The 24333-nt window shown below is 33.0% G+C and overlaps 1 protein-coding gene across 5 annotated transcripts in view; it reads right to left on the reverse strand.

Moving 5' to 3' along the window:
• Nucleotides 1-384: 384 nt before the first annotated feature.
• ECT2 (epithelial cell transforming 2) overlaps nucleotides 385-24333 on the reverse strand; it is a 71502-nt gene continuing 47553 nt past the window's right edge. For 4 of the 5 annotated variants that reach the window (XM_011968615.1, XM_011968614.1, XM_011968616.1 and 1 more), the window contains 7 exons: nucleotides 20046-20124; nucleotides 19760-19879; nucleotides 16875-17013; nucleotides 14826-14980; nucleotides 6578-6685; nucleotides 5443-5598; nucleotides 385-1703 (listed from right to left, as the gene is read on the reverse strand). In XM_011968615.1, the coding sequence (XP_011824005.1) occupies nucleotides 1614-1703; nucleotides 5443-5598; nucleotides 6578-6685; nucleotides 14826-14980; nucleotides 16875-17013; nucleotides 19760-19879; nucleotides 20046-20124 (847 nt within the window). In that variant the 3' untranslated portion in view covers nucleotides 385-1613. Of the gene's footprint in view, nucleotides 1704-3047; nucleotides 3315-5442; nucleotides 5599-6577; nucleotides 6686-14825; nucleotides 14981-16874; nucleotides 17014-19759; nucleotides 19880-20045; nucleotides 20125-24333 lie in introns of all 5 variants that reach the window. The other variant, XM_011968613.1, reaches the window with a different exon arrangement.

The following is a 24333-nucleotide window of genomic DNA, read 5'->3' on the forward strand; positions in this document are numbered from 1 at the left end:
TGCCAGTGTATAGTCAATACTTTTCTAGCTTTATGCCTTATGTCATTTCTTGTCTCTGGAAACTCCACCCTTTTGGGGGAAAGTAACAGTTCCACCTCCACTAAAATAACAATTGTGTATTTTCTGCCAGAAAAATGCATATATGCACATAAACACAAAATTTTGCATAAAACATCATAGGATTCACTACCTGCATTTTGCAAAGTAGATTCCAGATTAAAAATTCCTAACTTACAGATCACCTCTTAAAACAAAATACTCAAAAATATTAATGGAGGAATAAATAAAGATGCAAGCAAATACACAAAAGAACATATGTTGATGCAAGCATTCATATTTGCCTATGAAAATTTCCCTGAAGAAACTAAGACATGAGACATAAAATACACTTGGGTTTTAGGTATTTATTTACAAAGTTCTTACTAATACAATTGCTTTTAAAATATAGCAAAGAGTCATTTACTATTCTCAGAAGTGGCACATACACGGCATAGAAAATCTATAGTCAGTTAACTATTAAAACAGATACTTGAAAATTAAGTGGCAAACATTTGTAGTACTCCCTAAAGAAATAGGAAATAAAAATGCATTTATCCATATGAACTTGATTATTCTGAATTACTGACTATAAAAAAGGCTATTGTGAAAGATATCACACTTTGAAATAGCAAATGAATTTTCAATTTTACATTTAATTATAAGACCATAATAAAAAGTTGAGCACACACATATCTATGTGTTTTACAGAAGATTAGTAAAACTGATGGCAACTTCAGAATTATTTCATAAAGGGTACAGTCTTTACCACAATTTTCCCATGGTCTTATCCTTCAAAATAAAATTCCACACACTATCAAACTAAATCAAGATTTGCTAGTGGCTAAAATCACCATAAATATATAGTACTCTCTCTGAAACAGCTACAAACATCTTGTTTTTGGAAAATATACAATGTTTCTCAATCTTTCTGTCCTTATCTCAATTTGCAAAAATATTTTGAAACAATCTCCTTTAAATGTTATTCTTGTTAATAAGGGCAAATCTTTTAAAATCCACATGCTAGATCTTGAAAACACTTGAGAAGAAAATAAACTGCAAAAGGAGTGGTTAAATACTTCAAACTGCACATGTGAAACAGACCCACTATCTAATCAGAATTCTATGCAAGTTTTTATCCAGTATTATGATGTCATTTAATCTCTGAATAAATTGAGCTGCACAAATATCTATTTCCATAAATTCATTCACAGATACTATACAAATAGATTCACAGCAGTATTTGGCACCCACCCATAAAATGTATTTACTCTATCAGGGTTGCAAAGCTACTAATATCAGCTGATAGCAACTTAAATTATTGGCCTTTGAATGACAGATTCAAACAAAAAGATAAATTACATCAAAATAACTATCATTTTTTTACATGAATTAACTTGAAAATGTAACAGGTAAACCTTACTCTTTCAAGAAGAAAAATCAAATAGCATACTTTAGTGTTACTTATCTTCCTTCCAGCTTTCACCAAGTGCTAATTACAAGTACCATTTAAGTCAGTTTCTTATTTGAGTATGAGGTGTTTATACATTTCTATAATTTAAGATTTTGGTAACACTTCATATCAAATGAGTTGTAGATCTACTTAACGTATGACTTCTCCTTTCAAAGAAGGAAGGAAGGCTGACAAGGGAGGGAGAAGGGATACCCTGTAAAAACAAAACAAATTATTTCATATTTTAAATCTTCCTTTAAAAAAAATTGTAAAATACAGTTTGGTATCATGCCTATTATTTTTACATTTTAAAAATTACTATAACAATTAAGTACAAGACATCTGACAATTCTAAACTCTTTAAAGTTACGGGAATGGAAAAGGGAGAAAAAAGAAAACTATTATAGCATTCTGAAAACAAAGCCAAATAGCTAGACTAGTTAACTAGATATTAACTCAACTGAACAGATACTGGCCTATTGCCAGTAGTGATACCTAACTTTGTTTTATGAAATATTAATGATTCAGTGTTTCAGGTTATAAAAGAAAAAATTATAAATTGGCAAACAAGGTTTCTTCTTAGTTCATAAAGCAGAATTAAGAGGAATGAAATCATTTCATGGGAAATAATTTTCTAAAATTAAGTCATACACTCTCAAAGAGTGTTTGTAATATATGTACAACTCAGATGTACATATGTGAGCGTATATGTATATATATAATTTTGTTCCACTGTAATCCCAGCTACTCAGGAGGCTGATGTGGGAGGACTGCTTAAGGCCAAGAGTTTGAGACCAGACTGGACAACTTAGCAAGACCTCCATCTCTCAAAAATATTTTTAAACAATTTTTAAAATTTTGTTCTATATAAAACTTGAGTGAAACAGCAATCCTTCTGGATAACAGTGATTATTAAATTGCTAAGTTTTATATCCCTGAGAAGTCTTAAAAATTTTAAAATAAAACAACTCTAACAAATAACATGCGAAGACTCAAGAATAACTGTAAATGAAAATAAATTTTAAGGCTACTGTTTTATTTTAACATATATAAATGGCTAACCGTAAGAGCTAGTAAGGTAGTTGGCTGTAAGTTCTCATAAACAAGGTTGTAAAATGAAGCATTTAAAAAGCTGGGCTGATGAAGTATAACCATTCAAGTATCAACAAAATGATGATACAAATGTATAATATAAAAGTTGACACTTTCCTCACGTGAAACTTTTATGATTTGGTATATTAAAAGCATAATTTTCTGTAAATGCTATAAATCTAACACTAAGAATCAGATTTGGAATATAAATCCACTACTCATGACAATCACTACTATTCTTTAAAATGATAATTTTCCTAAATAAGAAAATTTCTAATGGAACTTATTTTTTCTGGACTTAATAAACTCTATTAAACCTAAATTGTTATTAATTCAAAGCAGTCATAACATTGTGAATTCCAAAGTTCCCACCCACCCAATAAGTGATTCCTTGGAGAAAAAATATGTTCCTTTTTTTTTTTCTTTTTTTCTGCAGATACAAATTTTAAATAGCTAATAAGCTCACATTAAACTTCATGAGGCTTGTTTCCATTAGTGGTTGGCAAATCTCCTAATTCTTCACAAGTGTCAAAGATGAGTTGGAAATAACTTTTTTGAAATTTGAAAAATCAGTGTTTCCTTCTAGTATCTCTGAAAAACTAGCTCGGAAAGCAGAATGACGTACAGATCGAAACCAGGAGTACTGAGAGCGCCCACCAGTAGAGTTTAGGCGCTGAACATAAACATGCTTAGTAAATCCAATTACATTGCTTGTGGAAACAGAATGGGTAATCTGTTAGAACAGAAACAAGCAATTGAGAAGATGACATTAATGTCTTGAAGGTATTTTAGCTGCTTGTTACGTATATTGTCTATTAAAAGTGACATAACCATAAATAACAAATTAATTTTCTAAAATTTTCTATAAAATGCATTTACTTTCATTTGAAAGATGAAAATGTTTACAATAGTTGCTACAGGTGGCTTTGAGAAAGCTATAATCTAATTTTCACAAATTAATGCTTATCTGCATTTGTCAATTTTAATCGACCAAACTACTTTGCATATATTCATTTTATCAACTAAATACAGCTTCTCTCCCATTGGTTAAGGTTAATGTTGATTAAAAACCTGTATAAATACACTAACAGATTTAGCCATAACTCTTTGATGTGTTAACTAAAGACTTTAACCAACGTTAAAATATATATTACTAAGTATTATTTATGTGCCTTACCTGCAAAAATTTTATATAATAAAAAGAAATCACTTATAAAACACAAGAGCCCTCACAATGTGCCAGGTACTGTTCTAAGCACTTCACATATAATAACTCACTTGATCCTTATAACTACTTATGACTTACTTTACAGACAATGAAATTGAAACAGACCTTTAATAACTTGCCAAAACACATATAACTGGTAAATAGCAGAGCAAGGACTTGAACACTAGGGTTCCAGAATCCAGGCTCTTAACCACCACCCAAACTGCCTCTCAGTATATAACATCATATACATATGTGTGATTATATAATATACACATATATTATTTAGTCCTACAATGAAATTATGGAATAAGTAAGCACTATTAACATCTTTTTTCTCATCTGCAAAAATGCAGATGAGAGAATAAGAAACCTGGTACAGGACACACAGCTAAGAAGTGATAGTCACTTGCTTTTCTTAACTTCAGTAGGTTAATAATTGTATTAAGTACAGATATTTCACTCAAATATTTAGTAATAGTATTAAATATCTAATAATTTAATAATTCTGAAACTTGGAAATTTGGATTGTTCAGGAAAAATTTTAAATATACATATATATATATAAAATATACATGAATTTAGAGCCCATAACATCCTCTGAAATTCAGTTTCAGAGATTATATTCTACTCATCACAAAAATAGTAAAAGGAATAAAACTCAGTCTCTGCTATCTTATTGGAACTGATCTATATAAACAGAATCATAGCTATTTACATTAGTAAAGTGACAGGCCAGATTGAAACATGTTTCTTTTCTTAGAGATTTTAGAATATGGCCGGGCGCGGTGGCTCAAGCCTGTAATCCCAGCACTTTGGGAGGCCGAGACGGGCGGATCACGAGGTCAGGAGATCGAGACCATCCTGGCTAACACCGTGAAACCCCGTCTCTACTAAAAAGTACAAAAAACTAGCCGGGCATGGTGGCGGGCGCCTATAGTCCCAGCTACTCGGGAGGCTGAGCCAGGAGAATGGCGTAAACCCGGGAGGCGGAGCTTGCAGTGAGCAGAGATCCGGCCACCGCACTCCAGCCTGGGTGACAGAGCGAGACTCCGTCTCAAAAAAAAAAAAAAAAGAGATTTTAGAATACATTTCAATACCAATAAAATTTCCTATCAAATAAACTACACATTAAGTATGTCTCTAGTTCATTCGTAGTAGGGTTTTCTCAGTTGCCTTTACCCAATAAAGAGGTTAGAAGTTTGGATGTACATATTTTAAAAATGACGTACGACTATGTTAGGATGCCAAGGTTTAAAGCACTAGGGGAGAGACCTCCTCCCTCCCAACCTCATGCTTTCCGTGCTGATTCTTCAGTGCTAGTGTACAGAGCTGTGCTGTCCTTCCAGGAGCCACTAGCCACATGTGGCTATGAAACCCCTGAAACATAGCCAGTCTGAAATGCAGTCAGCTTTGTAAGTATAAGGTGCATCCCACATTTTTAATACTTAGTACATAAGAAAGAATGAAAATATCTCACTGGTAATTCTTACATTGATTCGCATTCAAATGATAATATTTTGGCATACTGGGTTAAAATACATTATTAAAATTTTTTAAGCATGGAAGAAATATTTCCAATTTTTAAAAGTTAACAAATTCCATACCAGCTTCATAAATAAGTCATTCACCCCATTAAATCAAAATAACTTACTGCTAATGATGATGTGCTAGAAAGACGACTCATTATATGCTTATCATTGCTGGAAGGACTTCTTCCTTCCACTGAGCCGTGGGAGCCGTGGGATGTCATAAGAGCCCTTCGAAGAGCTCTTTTTGGAGTTTTGGAGAAAGAGAATGCTCTTGTAACCTAGAGTTTAAGAGTTACAGTTACTTAAACCAAGACAAATTTAATACAGTTGATAAGAATACTGAAACATAAAAAAGACAAATATATGGCAAAAGTTTTTCTACTGTAGTATGTGGCAAGATTAGAATCTCTTTGGCACAAAGCAGTGAGGAAATTTGTATACTATTTCAACTTTCATTTAGAGAGCAGTGAAGTCCAGTGGAAGGAGGAGAAAAGAAATCTAGCCTGGGAGAGAAGAAACCAAAGTTCTTGTCTGATTCAACCAGTCTAGTTGTGAGATTTCTAATCCAAAAATCACCTGAAACCTCCATTTCTTTATTGAAAGAGTGAAGGAATTCACTTGAATAATAATCTAACATGTTTTTCTTTTATACATCATACATGTTAAACGATAGGAGATACAAAAATTACTAAAATACAAAGCCTCCCCATAAAGGGAAAGAAAACAAAACTTGTAAATCTAGCAGTAGAGATTATGGCTGTAAATCTCTCTTAGAACACTAAAATTCTAGTTCTACTTTTAAAAAGCCTATTATCAACATACTTATGTAATCCTCAACAACTCTGATAAGGTAAGTAAGTTATCTTCATCACGAGAAGACTAAAATACACTTCTAGAGTCAGGAATAGATCCCAGGTCCCCTGACTGTCGTCTGCCCTTTGCTGAAAATAACTGTGGCAATATATTTAAGATGAGGGCACACATATTTAAATCTAAAACACCAACAGTACATTTCTACTGCAGGATAGTTCACAGAAGCATCATTATTACAAAATGGGAGGGATAACAAGTTATAGTTACTGTGGCAAAGAAGTCACTGAAGTAAAACTATTGTTTCTGTGGGTCATTTCCTAGAATCGAAGAACAGCTTTGTTCTATAAACTATCTTTATACTGGTGTTCGCAGTAATATTATTTGAATATAGTCTGGAAAATACATATTAGAGATATGCTAAATAATAATTTCACTAAAACGCACCTTTTTTGAAGTCTTTTTTATTGCTCTTGATGCTCTACTCAATGTACTGTCCATATCTTTTGTATTTACTTCAAAGGATTCTGGATCAGCAGCATAAATAAGATTCTCCTATTGAAAAATAATACTTTTTGTTATCTTGAAACACACAACTGTTTCTAAAAATCAAACTTTTAAGCATATTTATGTATGGAGTATTTGTAAATGAAGCTACTCAAGATTGTTCATGTGCTTGATATAACTTCTACCCCGAAATGTACTAATTTAAGGATAGTGAAAAATAAGCATTCAGTAAATGAGTAATTCCCTGTAAGGGTCATGGATACCAAAGCAATTGGAAATAGACCTCAAAATAAAATCTAACAACTCTTAAACAAGTTAGAAATTTAGCAGACTTAAACTTAATGCTTAAGTATAAAGTCAGCTACAAAACCAAGACCACAAACACTGTTCTTGACATAAACTCAAATTAAGATTTAGACTTTCTCCTACTTTACCCTTTCGTCCTCAATCAGCATTTATAAGGATTCTAAATCAGAGGTTCTAAACCTGTGACCAGGAGCCTGTAGGGTGACAATGAACAGAAACTGGGCACAAAATTTTGTGTGTACATGTGCAAAGGGCATCTTTCTGAAGAGGGGGTTCACAGCTTGTATCACATTCCTAAAGGAATCAAAGACGCCATATAACCACCAGTCTACTCTGTACTTCTATGAGGTCAGACGCTGCTGATACGCTGGGGAGGACGGGATGGGGTGGGAGCTGGAGTGAGGTTGGTCAATAGGCACAAAGTTACAGTTAGAAAGGAGAAGTAAATTCTGGTGTTCTATTGCACAATGGTGACTATAGTTAACAATACAGTATTGTATTGTATATTTCAAAATAACCAACAGCGGATTTTGAAGGTTCACACCATAAAGAAATGAGTATATTAGGTGATGGATACGCTAAATACCCTGATTTGATCAACACACAACGTATACATGTATCAAAACATCACATTATACCCTATAAATATGTACAATTATTATGTGTCAATTAAAAATAAATTTTTAAAAAGACCTCATATAGGCCAAGAACCACTGAACCACTTAAACAGGACAATTAATCTCTAAGTAATTAAAAACATTACTTGCTCAAATTATGGCTGAATTTTCAGAAGAAAGCAAGTTAGACAAAATGATTTTGCACAGTCCTATAACCAATTTGCACTTTAAATTTATAAATCTAGACTATGAATAGGCAAATTGCCTTGTTACCCTGTCACTATAAAGACTATTTTCCAGCACTATCATTCTGTGGTGACAGAGAAAAAACAACCTTGTGAAAGTTGTTTTTTCTGAAAATTTTTTCGATTTGCAAAATGTAGAACATATCTAGAATACCTAACCCATAGTAATCATAAGGCTAAAACAAAATAATGCATAGAAGTACTTTGAATGAAATGTTAAGCCTCTTTACCAAGTGTTAAATATTATACTCTACAATTATAATGCTTGATTCAGCTCTCCACCACTGATACATAGACAGTTTTTGTTATTCTAAAGCTTCTCTAATTTTGTCATTTGAACAACCACATGCTCTCTGCCTGCTACAGAACCTCTCTTTCCACTTGATCGATTTGCTATGCTTATCTTGTACAAATCAGGTAATAGTACTTGTAAATGTCAATATCTTTTCAATTTAATGTTACTTTTTGAGTTAAGAAAAATTTAGAAAACATGAATTACCCATAACTCTCTTAATCAATTACCATCTACACTTTGGTATATTTCTTAGAGATATTTTTCTACATGTATAAAATGTTTCTTCATAACAAAACTGGAATATTATTCAGTTTTGTACCTTACATTTTTCAATTAGCTGTAATTTTTTTGTCTCAAAGGATTTACTCTTAATGAAGACCTGACAAATCTCCTCTGATTATACCACAATTAATTTAATCATTCCACTATTTTTGAGCATTTAGAGTGCAGTAATGGGGAATTACTGTGTAATGGGTCCACAGTTCCAGTTTAGGAAGATGAAAAAGCTCGTAAAAGAGATGGTGGTGATATTGCACAACAGTATGAATATACCTAATGCCAATAAACTATACACTTAAAAGTGGTTAAAACTGGTAAATTTTATGTTATGTATATTCCACTACAATAAAAAAAGAAATACATGAAACTATATGTCTTTGTATATGAAAATATTAAACCACATGTTGGTAATTTTCTAAACCAGAACACTAGAGGTAGAAAAGCAGAATATGAAAAGTTCCTGATGGGAAAAGGGTATACTTCTTCAACCTATACTCTCACTGTCAGAACAGGAAAGAATCTATCTTGCCTCACTAGCTCTCAATGGTCTCCTTCAGTTTTTTTTTTTACAATTTGGTTTGTGAAAACAATTGATATAATGCTATCTGTATCCGTATTGCTTTAAGTTTAAAGCAATTAGTTGCGTATATATTTTTTCATGTTTTACAGATATTTTATATCAAATTTTATTGGAAAAGAGGCCTTCATTTCCTACACTTTCTAACTGGTTACTGCCAGCATAAAGGAAAACTCTTGATACATATGTATTTATATTTTATTTGGCTGCTTTACTAAGCTCTGTTACAAATTCTAATAGTTTTCAGTTGGTTCTTGACAATTATCTAGGTAATCGTTTGTAAAACAACTGCATATTTGATACCTTACGTCAATCTGTAAGAAACAAAGCACTGAGGAATGTGACTTAAGCTCTGCCACACATATCTGAAAGGTTTTACACTACTAGGATTTCCTATATCTCATGGTAGAGGGATGACATTTCCTATACTACTGTATATATGGGTAAGCTCAATTGTATCCTTACTTTTATGAATTTAATTCTGCTTTGACCGCATTCCATTTTTATTTCAATTTTTATCTCATTCAATCAACAGATATATACTGAAAACCTACTATTTGATAGAATTTTTTATGTCCATAAGATACAGAGGCAAATTCAGAAAAAGAATGTTTTGACATTTAAATATATTTTCCTTAAAGAAATAAGTGATATGGTAATTACCCTGATTCGGTCATTATACGATGTACACATGCAACAAAACATAACACTGTACCCCAATATATGTACAATTATGTCATTATAAATAAAATCAATTAAAAATCAAAATAAGCATAGTCTTCTGTTAATGTTTTATTTTTAAACTATAAAGTAACTTATCAATGCTTCTTTCAATTGGTAAACTTATGACTTTTTTAACTGAAAGCTGAAAGATCTAGTAAAATTAGCTGGAAAATAATTTAAAACAGTGATAATTTATTAACTGACTGGTTACAAAATAACACACATACCAAAGAGTCACCTATTCACAAAACAGCTTAGAAACAGGTAAAATATCCATTTATGACTGCATTCTAAAGAGAAAATTACTTAGGAATCAATCTAATAAATACATTTTTGGCCAGGCATGGTGGCTCACACACCTGTAATCCCAGCACTTTGATAGGCCCCCAGGTGGGCAGATCACTTGAAGCCAGGAATTCAAGACCAGCCTGGCTGGCCAACATGGTGAAATGCTGTCTCCACTAAAAATACAAAAATTAGCCAGGCACAGTCGTGCACATCTGCAATCCCAGCTACTCAAGAGGCTGAGGCATGAGAATCACTTGAACCCGGAGGCAGAGGTTGCGGTGAGCCAAGATTGCATCACTGCACTCCAGCTTTGGTAACAGAGACTCTATCTTTAAAAAAAAAAAAAAAGAAAGAAAGAAATACATTTTTGAAGAATGTACATATGTCTCTGCTTATATTTCTGGAAAGTATCAAAAGTCATACCCCTGGAAAGACAGATTAGCCAGACAGCGGTATGAGACATATTTTACTGCAGTATACTATTGTATATTTGACTTTTTTTCTTATCTGCAAATATTATCTTTCAATTTAACAGATGGTAAAAATCATAGCATGACTATTAAATTAAACATTGGTAACTTACTCTTTGGATACTTAGATGCAAAATGTATCCATTTTCATATGTAATGCAACTAAACTCCAAGTGTGTTTAATTTTGCTGAAATGCTCTTTATAATGAAGTTCCCTGAAATTTAAATTCTTAGCAAATGCTAATAAAAGAGCTTCTCATTTTTTTCCATTGTTATCTTAACTATGACTAAGTATTAATAACCACTGATGAACTAAAAATGAAACCAGTGGCTTCATATTTTCTCTCAATGAACTAACAAACTGCTTCTGACTTAGGGGAGGGGAAGATTGATACAAGATTTTTTACCTTTCTAGAAGATTCAGGGTTCAGAATGACTGAAAGGGTGAACACATTGCTAGTTCACTAGTGGCTTAGAATATAATATATTATTTTTGCTAAGATATAAATACGAAGTACTTCCTTTAGTGCTTTCCGCACAGAGGAAGGTAGATAGGGTAAATCACAGGCAAAAGTATAAAGTCGGGGAAACCTATCTTCAGTAGTCCTAGGTTTATTTGTTATTCATTCTTTCTCAATAATTATCATTCTGTCTTTAAAAACAAAAAAACGAAGAGAAAAAACTTTGTGCTTTTTAGTCTATTTCTAATTCTAAAATATAATACGTACTAGGACAAGGACGAAAAATTAAATAAAATAAAAGTGAAATTGATAGATTAGCCAAAACTCATTTTTATTTTTATTTACTTTTAAGCTCTGCTGGACTTGAGAACACACATTTTTAATAAATACTTACTATAATTCCAAAATCATTTTATGACTTATTCAAAGTATGTCAAGCATTAAAGAAGCTTTGGAAGGGCAGGAGTTTTTCAATCAACTCCAAATTCACATGTACCTGAAGACAGACTTGCTGAGTTCAATATTAAAAAGTAGTAGTCAGTCTCTCCCACTGAGATATATAATATTAATTTCAGGAGAAAGTGAGCCTCAGCTACAGATTTTGAAATCCTATTCTTGGGTGTTAATTCACAGCAAATTTTCTAGCATTTGACACCTTAAGCCAATTAACCTGTCTACTTGTGAATTATCAGATACTTCTCTCCTTTGCCTAAGCTCTCCTCTTACCCTCGTCTTCAAACCCCCAGATCCTACCTACTATCACATGTCCCCTTCCTTTAGCCTGTGCCTCAGTGTTTTCCTAAAACTCTGTAATCATGCCTATAGCTTAGAGCTTCTGATTTGGCCAAATTAAAGTGGTACCAATAACAGACACTTATACTAACAACTTACTAGGTATGCCTAATAAATGGAAGAATAATTATAGCTTTAAATACAAATCATATTAACTTCATTATAAATATTATTGGCATACAAGCACAAACTTTTAATATATGTCCACTCGTCGATCTATTTCTCATGCAGTTAGAAATTCTACTTACAAGTTTAAAAACTCAGAATGAAGATTGCAACTCTTAAGTAGCCAATGGTGATTTATTTGACCAAGATGTACGATAAGTTTTGCAAATTTCAAATAAATATAAAGTTAGCAGCAAAAGTACTAAATTGTAGCACATGGCCTTTAATTATCAAGTTACTTTTAAACTAATCAAACTTCGGGAAAGGGTATCATTGCTTAAATTTATTTATTAATAAAAGTATACTTCTGATATTAGAGGTTAGAAATTGTAATGGCCTCCACAAAGCTACCAGCTTATCTTAGGCAATATATGAATGTTAGAGTACGGACCATGCAATTAAAGGTTACATATTGGCAAGAGACCAAAAATACATATATAAGGATTCTGAGACATAAGATCTTCAATAGATTTAAACTTTAATCTTTAGATTCTGAAATGACAAAATATGGGACATGACGTCCATAGGGAGAAAAACTATTAAGATGGTTTGACCAAGAATCAGTCAGTCATGCTCTTGGCCTTAGATTCAAACTTAATGGTATCAGACTAAGTTTTCTTTCAGTCTGATAAATTTAACTCTTACATCATTAATGAGTGAATATGACAAATGAAATAGTATAGAATAAAATAATTGTGCTTATTTTACTCTTTTAATTAAGAAAGCTCAAGCTACTTAGGGGACCAAAAATATATATATACAGGGTACCAAAAACAAAAACTACTAATTCAAAGAATCAGAGACTTTTTTATCTTTTTACATCTTGTATGTGTGTGTGTGTGTGTGTGTATTTACATCTTGTGTGTATACGTATATATATGTACACGTATAGGTATAACGTGGTTTATAAACTAAGTATTCATTGATGAAAACCTCCTTCCAAAGTGTTTAGAACAATTATCAGAATTTTTGTTTGTGTGTGTGTGTTTTTTTAGATTTCTATGGACCAAGAATATGTTCTTATAAATAAAAAATTGTTATATATATAAATAAATATATATTTAAATATATATAAAATTATAAATATATATTATATATAATATAAACAAAAAATATATATGTATACACACATATATATGTATACACACACATACACATATCTTCACATGGAAAATTCTCAGGCTTTATAAAAATTTACTATATATAGAATTTTAAATGCAGGAAAGGGCTCAACTGAAGTCACCGAGTATCTGAATTTACACATGTATTTCTTAAGAACAAAATTTCAATAGACTGAAAGAATTTTGTGGTGTAAGCATAAGTCAGAACATAGTTAAACGTCTGCTGCCATCTTGTGGCTAATTTTACTTATGAATTTCTTCCATGTTATTTATATTTCAGTTCTAGTATTATTAGCTATCATGTGGCTAGTAATTCAATAGATATAAGAAAAAATTTCTGTTAACGTTACATTTCAGTATTAGGGTTATAAGTTTGGAAATGACTCTATAAGCCATCTAGTCTGACATTCTGATAAGAGCAGGAGTAATTTCTGCAATAAGGAATTACTACAGGTAAAGAAAACCATTTTATATACGGATACCTAGAAAAAATGGATGGATACCTACAAAATAAATCTTATAATGAGCAGTTTTGAAAGATTTATAACAAAAGTGGTCTCCATCATTCTTCTAGCTAGCATTCTATTGTATGTGCTAGCATTGTATTTCCCCCTCTGAATCTTTTGTGCAACAATTTTTTATTTATAAGAACATATTCTTGGTCCATAGAAATCTAAAAAAACACACATACACAAACAAAAGTCTGATAATTGTTCTAAACACTTTGGAAGGAGGTTTTCATCAATGAATACTTTATAAACCACATTATACCTAAATGTCTTCCAAGGTTTCACACTTAACTGTGATTACATGTTTCATTCCCACAGAAACACCCAATGCAATCTCAGTTACAGTACTATTGTACTGAAAAGGGTCATCTATTATATCAGCACATTCTATTCAATCTATGTCATTTGTGCAAAGAGCAAGAGGTCTATATCTGTCTATCACATGTTTCTCTCATATATAGAGAAGAAGCAGCCAAATTATCTTTTAGGGACCTAGATTTCATCCAGGGATACCTGATTTCAGGCAAGTCATTTAACTTCAATATTTTGATTCTCTCATCTATTTTCAATCTGTATAGTATAATGATAATTATATATTTATGATAGCATTTGATTTTAAGAGGTTCACGTGAGAAAAATAGATTGGGAACATGCTATTAGCTATCTATTGCTTTCAATAAGATTTTTTTTTTTTTTTGGTCAGACGCGGTGGCTCACGCTTGTAATCCCAGCACTTTGGGAGGCCAAGGTGGGCAGACTGCCTGAGCTCAGGAGTTCAAGACCAGCCTGGGCAACACAGTGAAACCCCATCTCTACTAATATACAAAAAATTAGCAGGGCGTGGAGGCGTGCATCTGTAGTCCTAGCTACTCAGAAGGCTAAGGCAGGAGAATCACTTGAATCCAGGAGGCAGAGGGTGCAGTGAGCTGAGATCATGCCACTACACACTCCAGCCTAGGCAACAGAGTGAGACTCTTGTCTCCAAAAAAACAAAAAACAAAAATCAAAATGCTCTTTAATTTTTAGCCATGTCTAAGAGTACCAATGAAAAATCACAGGGTACATTACAAGAAGTCCCAAAATCTTCACTGAATCAGAGCCACGGGAACTATGAGACTATGAAGGCCTACCTTATCTAAGCCAAAAACTCAAACGATGTTTTCTGTACCTACACTATATAAAATATTTCCTAAAACAACTTATTAAATCAGTTTTTTTAATATACACAAAACTAAAACTCTCCATTCATAATAAATAAGTCATTAAAAATGTACACGTTTAGTCTGAGTGCACTGTCATAAAATTGAAACTTTCATTATAATACTGTTTTAAGAACTTACAGCATCTGCTTTACAAATGGTGTTGGCTACATGTCGACACAGCATCTTTAGCCAGTTTTCTTTTGGAAGTTCATCTGATGTCATCTGGAAACTGAGTAGCACATTTGCCTGCTCTGTTGGTGGCCTCACAAGCAAGGCAAAAGCATTATGGCAATCTAGGGTTCCAGAATAACCATATAAACATTAAGTGTCACTCCTTGGAAAATGACAGATGTATGCAAGTTTAGTTCCCTCAGAGCAATGAAATTCCAATGAAATGAACTATCTCTTCTCCACTTTCCTCGTGCCCTCTATTTTTAATAAGACAACATCACCATATTAAGTTGAAGTACTAAAAAGACAATATAGTATACCATGTAAGGAACTAATGATGATAAGTTAATGACATTAATTAAACAGTATTTTCCACATCATTTAATATTTTCTATAAAAATATTAAAAGTGTTACAAAAGGTGCACGACCAAGATGCTAAAATACAACCTATTTTAAACAAAGTCTGCCATAATTAAAATCCAAAAATGAAGATTTTTAAAACAAATATAGAGTCAGCCTTCCGTATCTGTGGGTCTGCATCTGTGGATTCAATCAACTGCTGACCGAAAATAGTAGAAAAAATAGTACAAAATAGATTGTATCTGTATTAAACATGTACAGACTTTTTATTCTTGTCATCATTCCCTAAAGAATATAGTATAACAACTGTTTACTCAGCATTTACATTGTGTAGGTACTATAAGTAACCTAGAAATGACTTATAGTACATGGGAAGATGTGTATAGGTTACATGCAAACACTATGCAATTTTACATCCAGGACTTGAGCATCCCAGATTTTGGTAACCAACGTAGGTCCAGTAACCATCCCCCATGGATACCAAGGGACAACTATACTATGTAATCTTTAATAAATCCAGAATTTGTCAACTAAGTGAAAAGAGCAGTAAGTTGCTAAGTTTTCTTTAAGAATGATTTCTTGGCTGGGCGCAGTGGTTCATGCCTGTAATCCCAGCACTTTGCGAGGCCGAAGCGGGCGGATCACTTGAGATCAGGAGTTTGAGATCAGCCTGGCCAACATGGTGAAACCCTGTCTCTACTAAAATTACAAAAAAATTAGCCAGGCATAATGACACACGCCTGTAATCCCAGCTACTCAGGAGGCTGAGGCAGGAGAATCCTGGCGGGGGCTGCAGTGAACCAAGTTCACGCCACTGCACTCCAGCTTGGGTGACAGAGTAAGACTTCATCTCAAAAAACAAACAAACAAAAAAACTCCACAAAAAAACAAAGAAAGAATTATTTCTTATAAAGGAAAAAAAAAAAAAGAATAATTTCTCATGAACTGAAACCTTTCATTATTAGAGGAATCAGTAATGGAAAGAGCTAAACATTGTAAAAACATATGCCTAACATCCAAAATATGGCCATGCACATACACCACTGGGTGTCAATTAAATAGATGATACTGTTGTAGGTAGTTATAAATTTTCAGCAATTTCAGGCCTTCACAGAAACTGCTCTGTAACACTACCAAAGTTTAGAGTAAAACATTCCTTAATACACATATGACTCCCTATCAAGTCTACCAGTTACTCTGGGTTTATTTATTGCACTCACATCTATTCCTGATCCATACCTTAAACCTAGCCCTAAAAATGCAGCTGTTGGCAACAGTGAAAGTGTTAAGATACGGGGTACAGGTAATAGATTGGTTATTCTGTATTCTGAAGGAAACAAAAAAATAAATTTTGGTGTGGGAATAGGCTAGGCTAGGGTGTTATTTTAATACATAGCCATTTAAAAGCTCTTTGACCTTTAACAGATGAGGGTATCCTATAGGTTGAGATAGTACTTTCATTTGAGAAAATAAAAAGTCAGTTCTGTTCCTAGAGATGGAGTTGGGATAGAGGTGCAAGAACAATTACTTTAGCAGTCTGATCAACTATATTGAAAGATAATTTACCAATTAAGAAAAGCCAAAATGGAGTAAATCAAACCTACAATGAATATAAACTATTTTTATATAACCAAGAATGTATCCGACCAGCATACCTTCTGTCTCTCTTATGTCCAATACCTTCTTAATCTGAGAAAGGGGCATTAGGTGAATATGCTTAAGAGAAGCTGGGGGTCGGGTTTGGCCATGAGGACTCCTAAAAGTGCCAATAACCTTGTGCCGTTTTCTTGCTATCTGATTATAGAAAATAAAAAAGTATCAGTCAATAAAATGAAGAAAAATAAGGACCAAATACTTAAAAAATAAAATAGCACTAATCACATAAATCTATTATAACTCATTTAGTGATTATTCATTACAAAGTTGTTATAAGCAGAGTTACTATGTAACAAAAGTCAGACATGTAATTGTATAGCAGAAATGCTCATGTTTATATAAGACGAGTTCAAACGTCAGGAAAACAGGCCAAGGGATATTTTGCAAAAGGTCCCAGAGGTATGAAAAAACTAGAAGCATGATGAGAAGAGATAGAATCAAAGAATGACAGAATCTTAAATAAAAGTCCTAGAATTCAGGAGAAGAGGAATAGTTGGCTAAGCAAAACAATTAAGTGATTTTAAGTTTAATTTTTTAAAAGTAAAAACAATAAGTGTTCATTTGATGACAAATACCAGTACATCAGAGTTTAAAAAAAAAAAAAAAACCTTAAAATAGAGAAAAAACATTTAAAAGTTAAATATATCCTTAAATCCAAAATTAGTTGCAGTATAACATAATCTGTCATTAAGAAAAAATAGATTTTATCCATTTTGAATGTTTCTAACACTTATTAAATATGATGATGGTTACAGGTTTTTATCAGGTTAAGAATGTACCATCATTTCCATTCCCAATTCACTAAGAGTTTTATTTTTCCTAAACAAACAAGCTAAAGAACAACAGTTTATTTAAGATTATGTTTTTATTTTATTTTTATTTATTATGAACTCTGAAGTCCAAATTTAATGTTATAAATAAAGCAGTTTTTGTTGAAGTGATTCTAAGACAGGGAGGCTACAAGAGATAGAACAAAAAAATCAACAGATTCAAGAAGGTAGGGAAAATGAGAAGCCAGGGACTTGGGAGTTACAGAAGATGACCAATACCAGAAAGTAAAGTGAATGGCAAGTTAATGAACCAATTACAGAAGACTTCAAGGAATTTGGAGGGGATATAAGATCAAAAATTTAAAGTAAGTCATAGCTCTCAGGAATAAGGGATGAAAACCAGAAAGGAGCAGCAAAGAAATAAAGATAACCTAACCTATTAGATGAATAGAGCAAGCTGACTTAGGAACTCCAATACGAAAAACCTATAAAAGCTTTAATAGAAGCAAACAATGTATAGAGAAACTATATACAGTAAAACCCCATGATGATGCAAATCCAGATAAAATATAATTGAAAATTCACTCCGCCGAGCATCTGTTCTCAATCAGGGCAGGCTAAAGTCCTTTTTATGAGGGAAACAGGTAGTTGAGAATTATCTGCCTCATGATTTTTTTGACTTTCTCACTTCAGGAGATAGTCAATTGTGTATAGTAGTTTGACTGTCTTTACTTTTGTGCTTTTTATAACATAATTGACCAAAAAAAAGTATTTTTCATTTAGTCTCATAACGACAAAACTCTGCATTTAACATAAGTGAATTTTTGGTGAGATTTTATTGTACCTGTAACTGTTCTGCACATGAACTGTTCTTTAAGATTCCCTTGTATTTTATAGTATAAATAATAATGTATGTGATATATAAGAAGGCAACACTTTGATAGAAGTAGAAAAGGACAAAAGGAAACCATGTAAGACTTTAAAGAAAAGGGAGGCAGGTGCAAAAACTCATGCCTGTAATCCCAACGGTAATCTCAACACTTTGAGAGGCTGAGGTGGGTAAATTGTTTGAGTCCGGGATTTCGAGACCAGCCTAGGCAACATGGCAAAACCAGTCTCTACTAAAAATAATTAGACTGGTGTGGTGGTGGTGTCTATAGTCCCAGCTACTTGGGATGTTGGGATAAGAAAATCACCAGAGCCCAGGAAGTCAAGGCTGCAGTGAGCTGTGATCTTGCCACTGCACTCCAAGCTGGGCAATGACAGTAAGACCCTATCTAAAAAAAAAAAAAGAGAGGAAAAAAAAAAAAAAAAAGAAAGAAAAGAAAGGAGAGGAGAGAAAAGAAAAAGGAAACTCTTTAATCATTTTGATGAAGGTAACAGAAAGTTTCCAGTGATAGAAAAGTCAAGAGTCTTCTTATTAATGTCTGTTTAATCAAAATGAACATTTTTCTCTTCTGAGATGAAGGGAAACCACACTTCTTTTTATCCCTCACTACTGTTGTTTAAAAATACGTATTAGAGGGATGAACACGTTAAAACACACACACGTAATTCAATTTGCTTGCAGGGGTAATACAAAAAGAAAATCTAACTTGAATAAGTAAGAATTTTAGAATTAGATTCATTATACCCCATCTGACCCCTCATTCACTCTAAAACCTGCTGATTTAAGAAGAATCGAGGAATCATAAAGAATTCATAATAGTAAATTATCAAGTTATCTCCCTCTTCAACAAAATACAATCGCATCATTATTGAAAAAAAATTAAATTTCAAAAAACTCAGAATTATTTTATAAATCTTGAATAAGTAAACATAGAAACAAGAAGTTATCAGATTTCTTGACCTAAGCATTTATTTGCATGGAAATAAATTTTCATTTTAACTTAGATTTGAGGTAATGAAAGTTTATGCTTCTTAATATTAGACCTTCTTCTAAAGGCATTCTATTAACAGTTTTAAATCATCAATTGTCCTCAATTTTTAAAAAAATGATTATTTGAGTTTACTTTAAAATTCTACATTATACTTCAATTAAAGCTTAGTTTTAAATATTCAGGGAAGTTACAAAAATCGGCAGTGTTATTATACTATATGAAGTACATCTTTACCTCTAGGCAATCATTGAAGAGGAAAAGAGTCACTTGTTCTCCTCTGTCACAGGGGTGCTCACCTAGAGAAATTGTTTCAACCCGTTGTATTAAGCTTCGGTGAGAAGATAAAAGATTAGCCTGTATAGGTTGAAAATATTAACAAAAGAGATCACTTGGTATCAAGTAATTTTTAAGAAGTTGTAATTTAAAAGAAAGCAGTGCCAAGATATTATTTATATTGAAACCACAGAAACCTCATTAACAAGAAGGAAAAAATAAAGTAATTATTGCTAAGAATACTTACTGGACATCCATCTACTTCATAAACAACATCAAAAATTTGCTTTTGAGCTTCTGTTTTTCTCTTATCCTCATTAATATGCCTGAAAAAGTGATTTTTAAAACTTTTAAAATAGAACATGAAAACTGCAACAAACACAACTTATGTCACAAGTTGTGTTTGATGTGAATGTCTTAATTTTGACAAGTGAATCAGTTAAAATATTCCTTAAAAGTATCCTATTACATTAAAAAAGTTTCCATGCCTATGGAGCCCAGGATGAGGAAAACAAACAAACAACTTCCAGCCAGGTGCGGCGGCTTGCGCCCATAATCCCAGCCCTTTGGGAGGCCAAGAGGAGTGGATCACTGAGGTCAGGAGTTCGAGACCAGCCTGACCAACATGGTGAAACTGTCTCTACTAAAAATATAAAAATTAGCTGGGTATGGTGGCAGGCACCTGTAATCCCAGCTACTCGGCAGCTGAGGCAGGACAATCACTTGAACCCAGGAGGCGGAGGTTGCAGTGAGTCAAGACCGCACCATTCCACTCCAGCCTAGGCAATAAGAGTGAAACTCTATCTCAAGAAAAACAAAAAACAAAAAACTTCCATAGACTCCTTCAGAAAAGTATGTTTTACTATTATTCCTTTCTATATTCTTTACTATACAGCCTATGCACTTTATAAAACACATTAAACCTGTACAAAATTAAGACTAATAAAATTTTGAAGTTCTCAATATAAGTTCAAATAAGGTTTTATGGAAGTCTTCCCAAGTCATAGGCTAATCATTTCACTGAAATAAAAACTAAGGCTACTGCTCCAGACAAGATAGAATAACAGGGGATGAACTTACTTTTCTGCCTGAAACAACTAAAAAAATCAGTCAAAATATAAAGAAACAAGGGTTCTCAAGACACTTAACATCCATTTCTGTGAAACAGAAACAAGACAAGCCCTACAACTGTCCTGGCTTATAGCCTAGAGAAAGCAAAGAAAGCACAGATAGTGCCTAGCTATATCCCTAAGAGAAAGAAACAAATGTGGGAGTCCAGTGTGATCAGATGCCTAGTTTGAAGGGCAAATTACTGGAAAACTGCTGCACAGAGAGAACTCCCTCTGTTTTCGGAAGGCTTCCTTGTGTACACAGTTCTCAACATGATCACTGCATGTGTGTAAGAAAACTATCCGAGGTTAGGGAAGACATGTTAAAAAATTAGAGGTAACAGTGCTCAGTGCTCATATGGCATGGAACGGTGACATCAATCAGAGTGGAAAACTTCAAGATTAATGTGACCTCAGGGTAGAGTACTAAGAAAGGTCTTTCCTCAATAGTGGGGAAAATTAACCCCAGACTAAATAGTGTTCTGATTCTGCCTAACAAAGTTTAAGGGCAAGACATGAAAATATCAAACTGTTTGCAAGCTACTTAACTACATGCCGGGAGAAACTAAAAAACATTTTTAAGAATACAAAAATATCTAGCTCTCAGAAAAGTAAAACCGATAATGTCTAGAATCCAATAAAATAATACCAGGTATGCAAAGAAACAGGAAAATAAGACTAATGAGGAAAAAAAAAAAAAACACACCTGAAACAGAGATGAGTGAATTAGTAAAGTTATTATACTCATGTCATAAATTCAAAAAACTGCAAGGAGGATTGAACATTTTAAGCAAAAACATGAAAGATATTTTTAAAAGATCTTATTTATTGACCAAATAAAAGTATCATTTTTCATTAGCCTCGTAACAACAAAATTCTGCATTTAACACAAGTGAATTTTTGGTGAGATTTGATTGTATCTGTAACTGTTCTGCACATGAACTGTTCTTCAAGATTTTCTTGCAATTCATATGTACATGATATATAAGGCGGCAACACTTTGGCAGAAGTAGGAAAGTACAAAAGGAAAGCATATAAGACTTAAAAGAAAAAGGAAGCAGTGGTCATTTCTGATGACCCAAATCAGTCATATAGAGATAGAAGCTACAATGTTTTAGATGAAAAATACACTGGATAAGAGTAACAGCAAATTAAACGCTACAAAAGAAAAGCTTAGTAAAACTGAAGATAGCAATAATGTCAAAGTCAAAAATAAAATATACATTTCTAATTTTACTTTTTATCGGCGAAGCAAGAATTATACTTCAGGGCATACATACTGACCAGGTGGTCTTCAAATAATCAAGTCTGTTCTAATAATAAAGAGAAGGTTGGGAGTTTTATTAGAAAGAGAAATGTGATTATGTATTGTTTTTAAAGAAAGTTCACTGACACTAGTAAAGTTTTGGGGAACTGGCAAGCTGAGTGGTGAATGATAGTAGTGAGTAAAACTAGTTACAGAGTCATGGCAGGTTGCTTCAGCAACTATTAGGTAAAACCGATTGTAGGATTATAGCAGGCCATTTTAAGCCGCTGGGCTTGTGGAAAATTTAACTATTAGAACAGCTGCCATGTGCCCTGAGTGTTTTTCCCCTCTGGCCCTCAACTCTGATTTAGTTGGGTATAACAAGAATGATCCAATTTTGTATAATCAACGCTCACATTTCCCCCTTTGATCAAGATCGTTCTCTGAAAGCAAAGCTAATCAATCATCTTGAAGTTAGGCTTAATTGTCCCTCAGGGCCTGGACAAACCTGTCCTGGTTGTCTCCATCCCACATTGTGGGGAAGATATAGAGGGTCTATGTCAGGGAGCTGGGCCATATTTGAGTATCAAAAAGGAGAGAAGGGAAAATTTTCTCAGGGCAGGTTTGCCTGAAGTCCAGCACTGAGCTCCATCTTGTTAGTTCCATAAGTATTAGCAGCCATCTCAAAGTGTTAAGCTAACATTAACCTGTTGGGAGAGTTGGCTTTACAAAGATTAGACAAGCAATAAAAACAAGGCTTAAAAATCATAACAAAAAATAATATAATAAATTCAGTTTGTACAATCATTTTGAAACAGAACACAAGCCTGATGGCAACTAACTAAACAAATCAAAAGACTGTTGTGGGTACTGGATGAGACTAATTGTTGTCATTGAGTAGTATTTTAGAACTGGGTTGAACTAAAGCAAAGAATGCCAACTCTACAGAAGGGACCACCAGTACATTTTGAACAAAAAGTTGTGTTATAGATATTGCTAAAGTTACTAGTGGAATAAAAGGATTTCTTAGGGCAGGTTTTGTCAAGTTACTTATAGCAGTTACTGATTGTGAAATTTAATTACAGTATTATTTTGTCAAGCCAAAAAGACAGGCATCAAGAGGGGTAGGAGTGTCATCATATGGAGTCTTGCCTCATTGTCTTGGGAAAGGCTGTCTACAGCATTAAAAAAATGTCAACTTCCTGTCCTGGTTTGCAGTTTGAATGTCTCTGATTAAAGCATAAGATATTTTGGTGAACATTTTATGTGGCCCATACATCAGGCACAAGACTTGTTTCTTAAAATTTATCTAGTTTCCATTGACAGGGCTTTAGAAACAGTGCAGTTCCCATTTTTAGCAATTTTATGGAAGACAGTTGGATTGGAGAAACCCGGAAGAATTTAGGATCTAGTCTATAGGTAGATAACAAGAATTCAAAAACAACCAACAGAGCGACACTCTAAAAGGTATATTATAGCTTTTTATTAGAAATATAACTTTTTTTTAATACTGATCACATATAAATCTCAGATTTTTAAAACCTCTTGAGGCTAGGAAACCAAACCAAGGCAGATTTTATATTTTACTTACAGTCTTAAGGTTCCTGGGTCTGCCAAGAAGTGACAGTTTTTAATTTACTCACTGTAAGGCTAGGAACCTTTGAAGGCAGGCATTTTATGCATATTGTCAAATATGACATTTCAGTCAAAGCCTTGGTAATATAACCTATGTTTTCAATTGTTTTCTGGTATAAAGAGAGCAGATTTCTATTAGACTTAGGTAAATAACTATATTGCTAAAAGAATGCTCAAAAAGTTTTCAAATTGTGGAGGAATCAAATAGAAAAAAAAGTTCTATCTATATTTACAAAAGCATACTTTATCAAACTGTTGTAAATTATAGATAGCTTGAGAGAGAAGATTTCCTTAAGTCTGGAAAACAAAACATTTGCATAAAGAAGCAAAGTCATTAAAACATTTCTTCATCAGTTATTCAATCTTACGTAATTCATTTTTGTTCTGCTTGATCTCGTTTCATGAATCCAACAATTTTTTAAATTAGAGTCTTGGAAATTTTTATCAAGTCCATTGATCTTAAAGTTATCAGAAACTTGACTTAAGGGCACTTGTTAGATATAATCATTTTCATGATTATCAGTGCTTTTAGAGAAGAATTCAAA

The sequence above is a fragment of the Mandrillus leucophaeus genome, unplaced genomic scaffold, assembly GCF_000951045.1.
Source record: "Mandrillus leucophaeus isolate KB7577 unplaced genomic scaffold, Mleu.le_1.0 Scaffold850, whole genome shotgun sequence".
In the NCBI taxonomy this organism is placed as follows: domain Eukaryota; kingdom Metazoa; phylum Chordata; class Mammalia; order Primates; family Cercopithecidae; genus Mandrillus; species Mandrillus leucophaeus.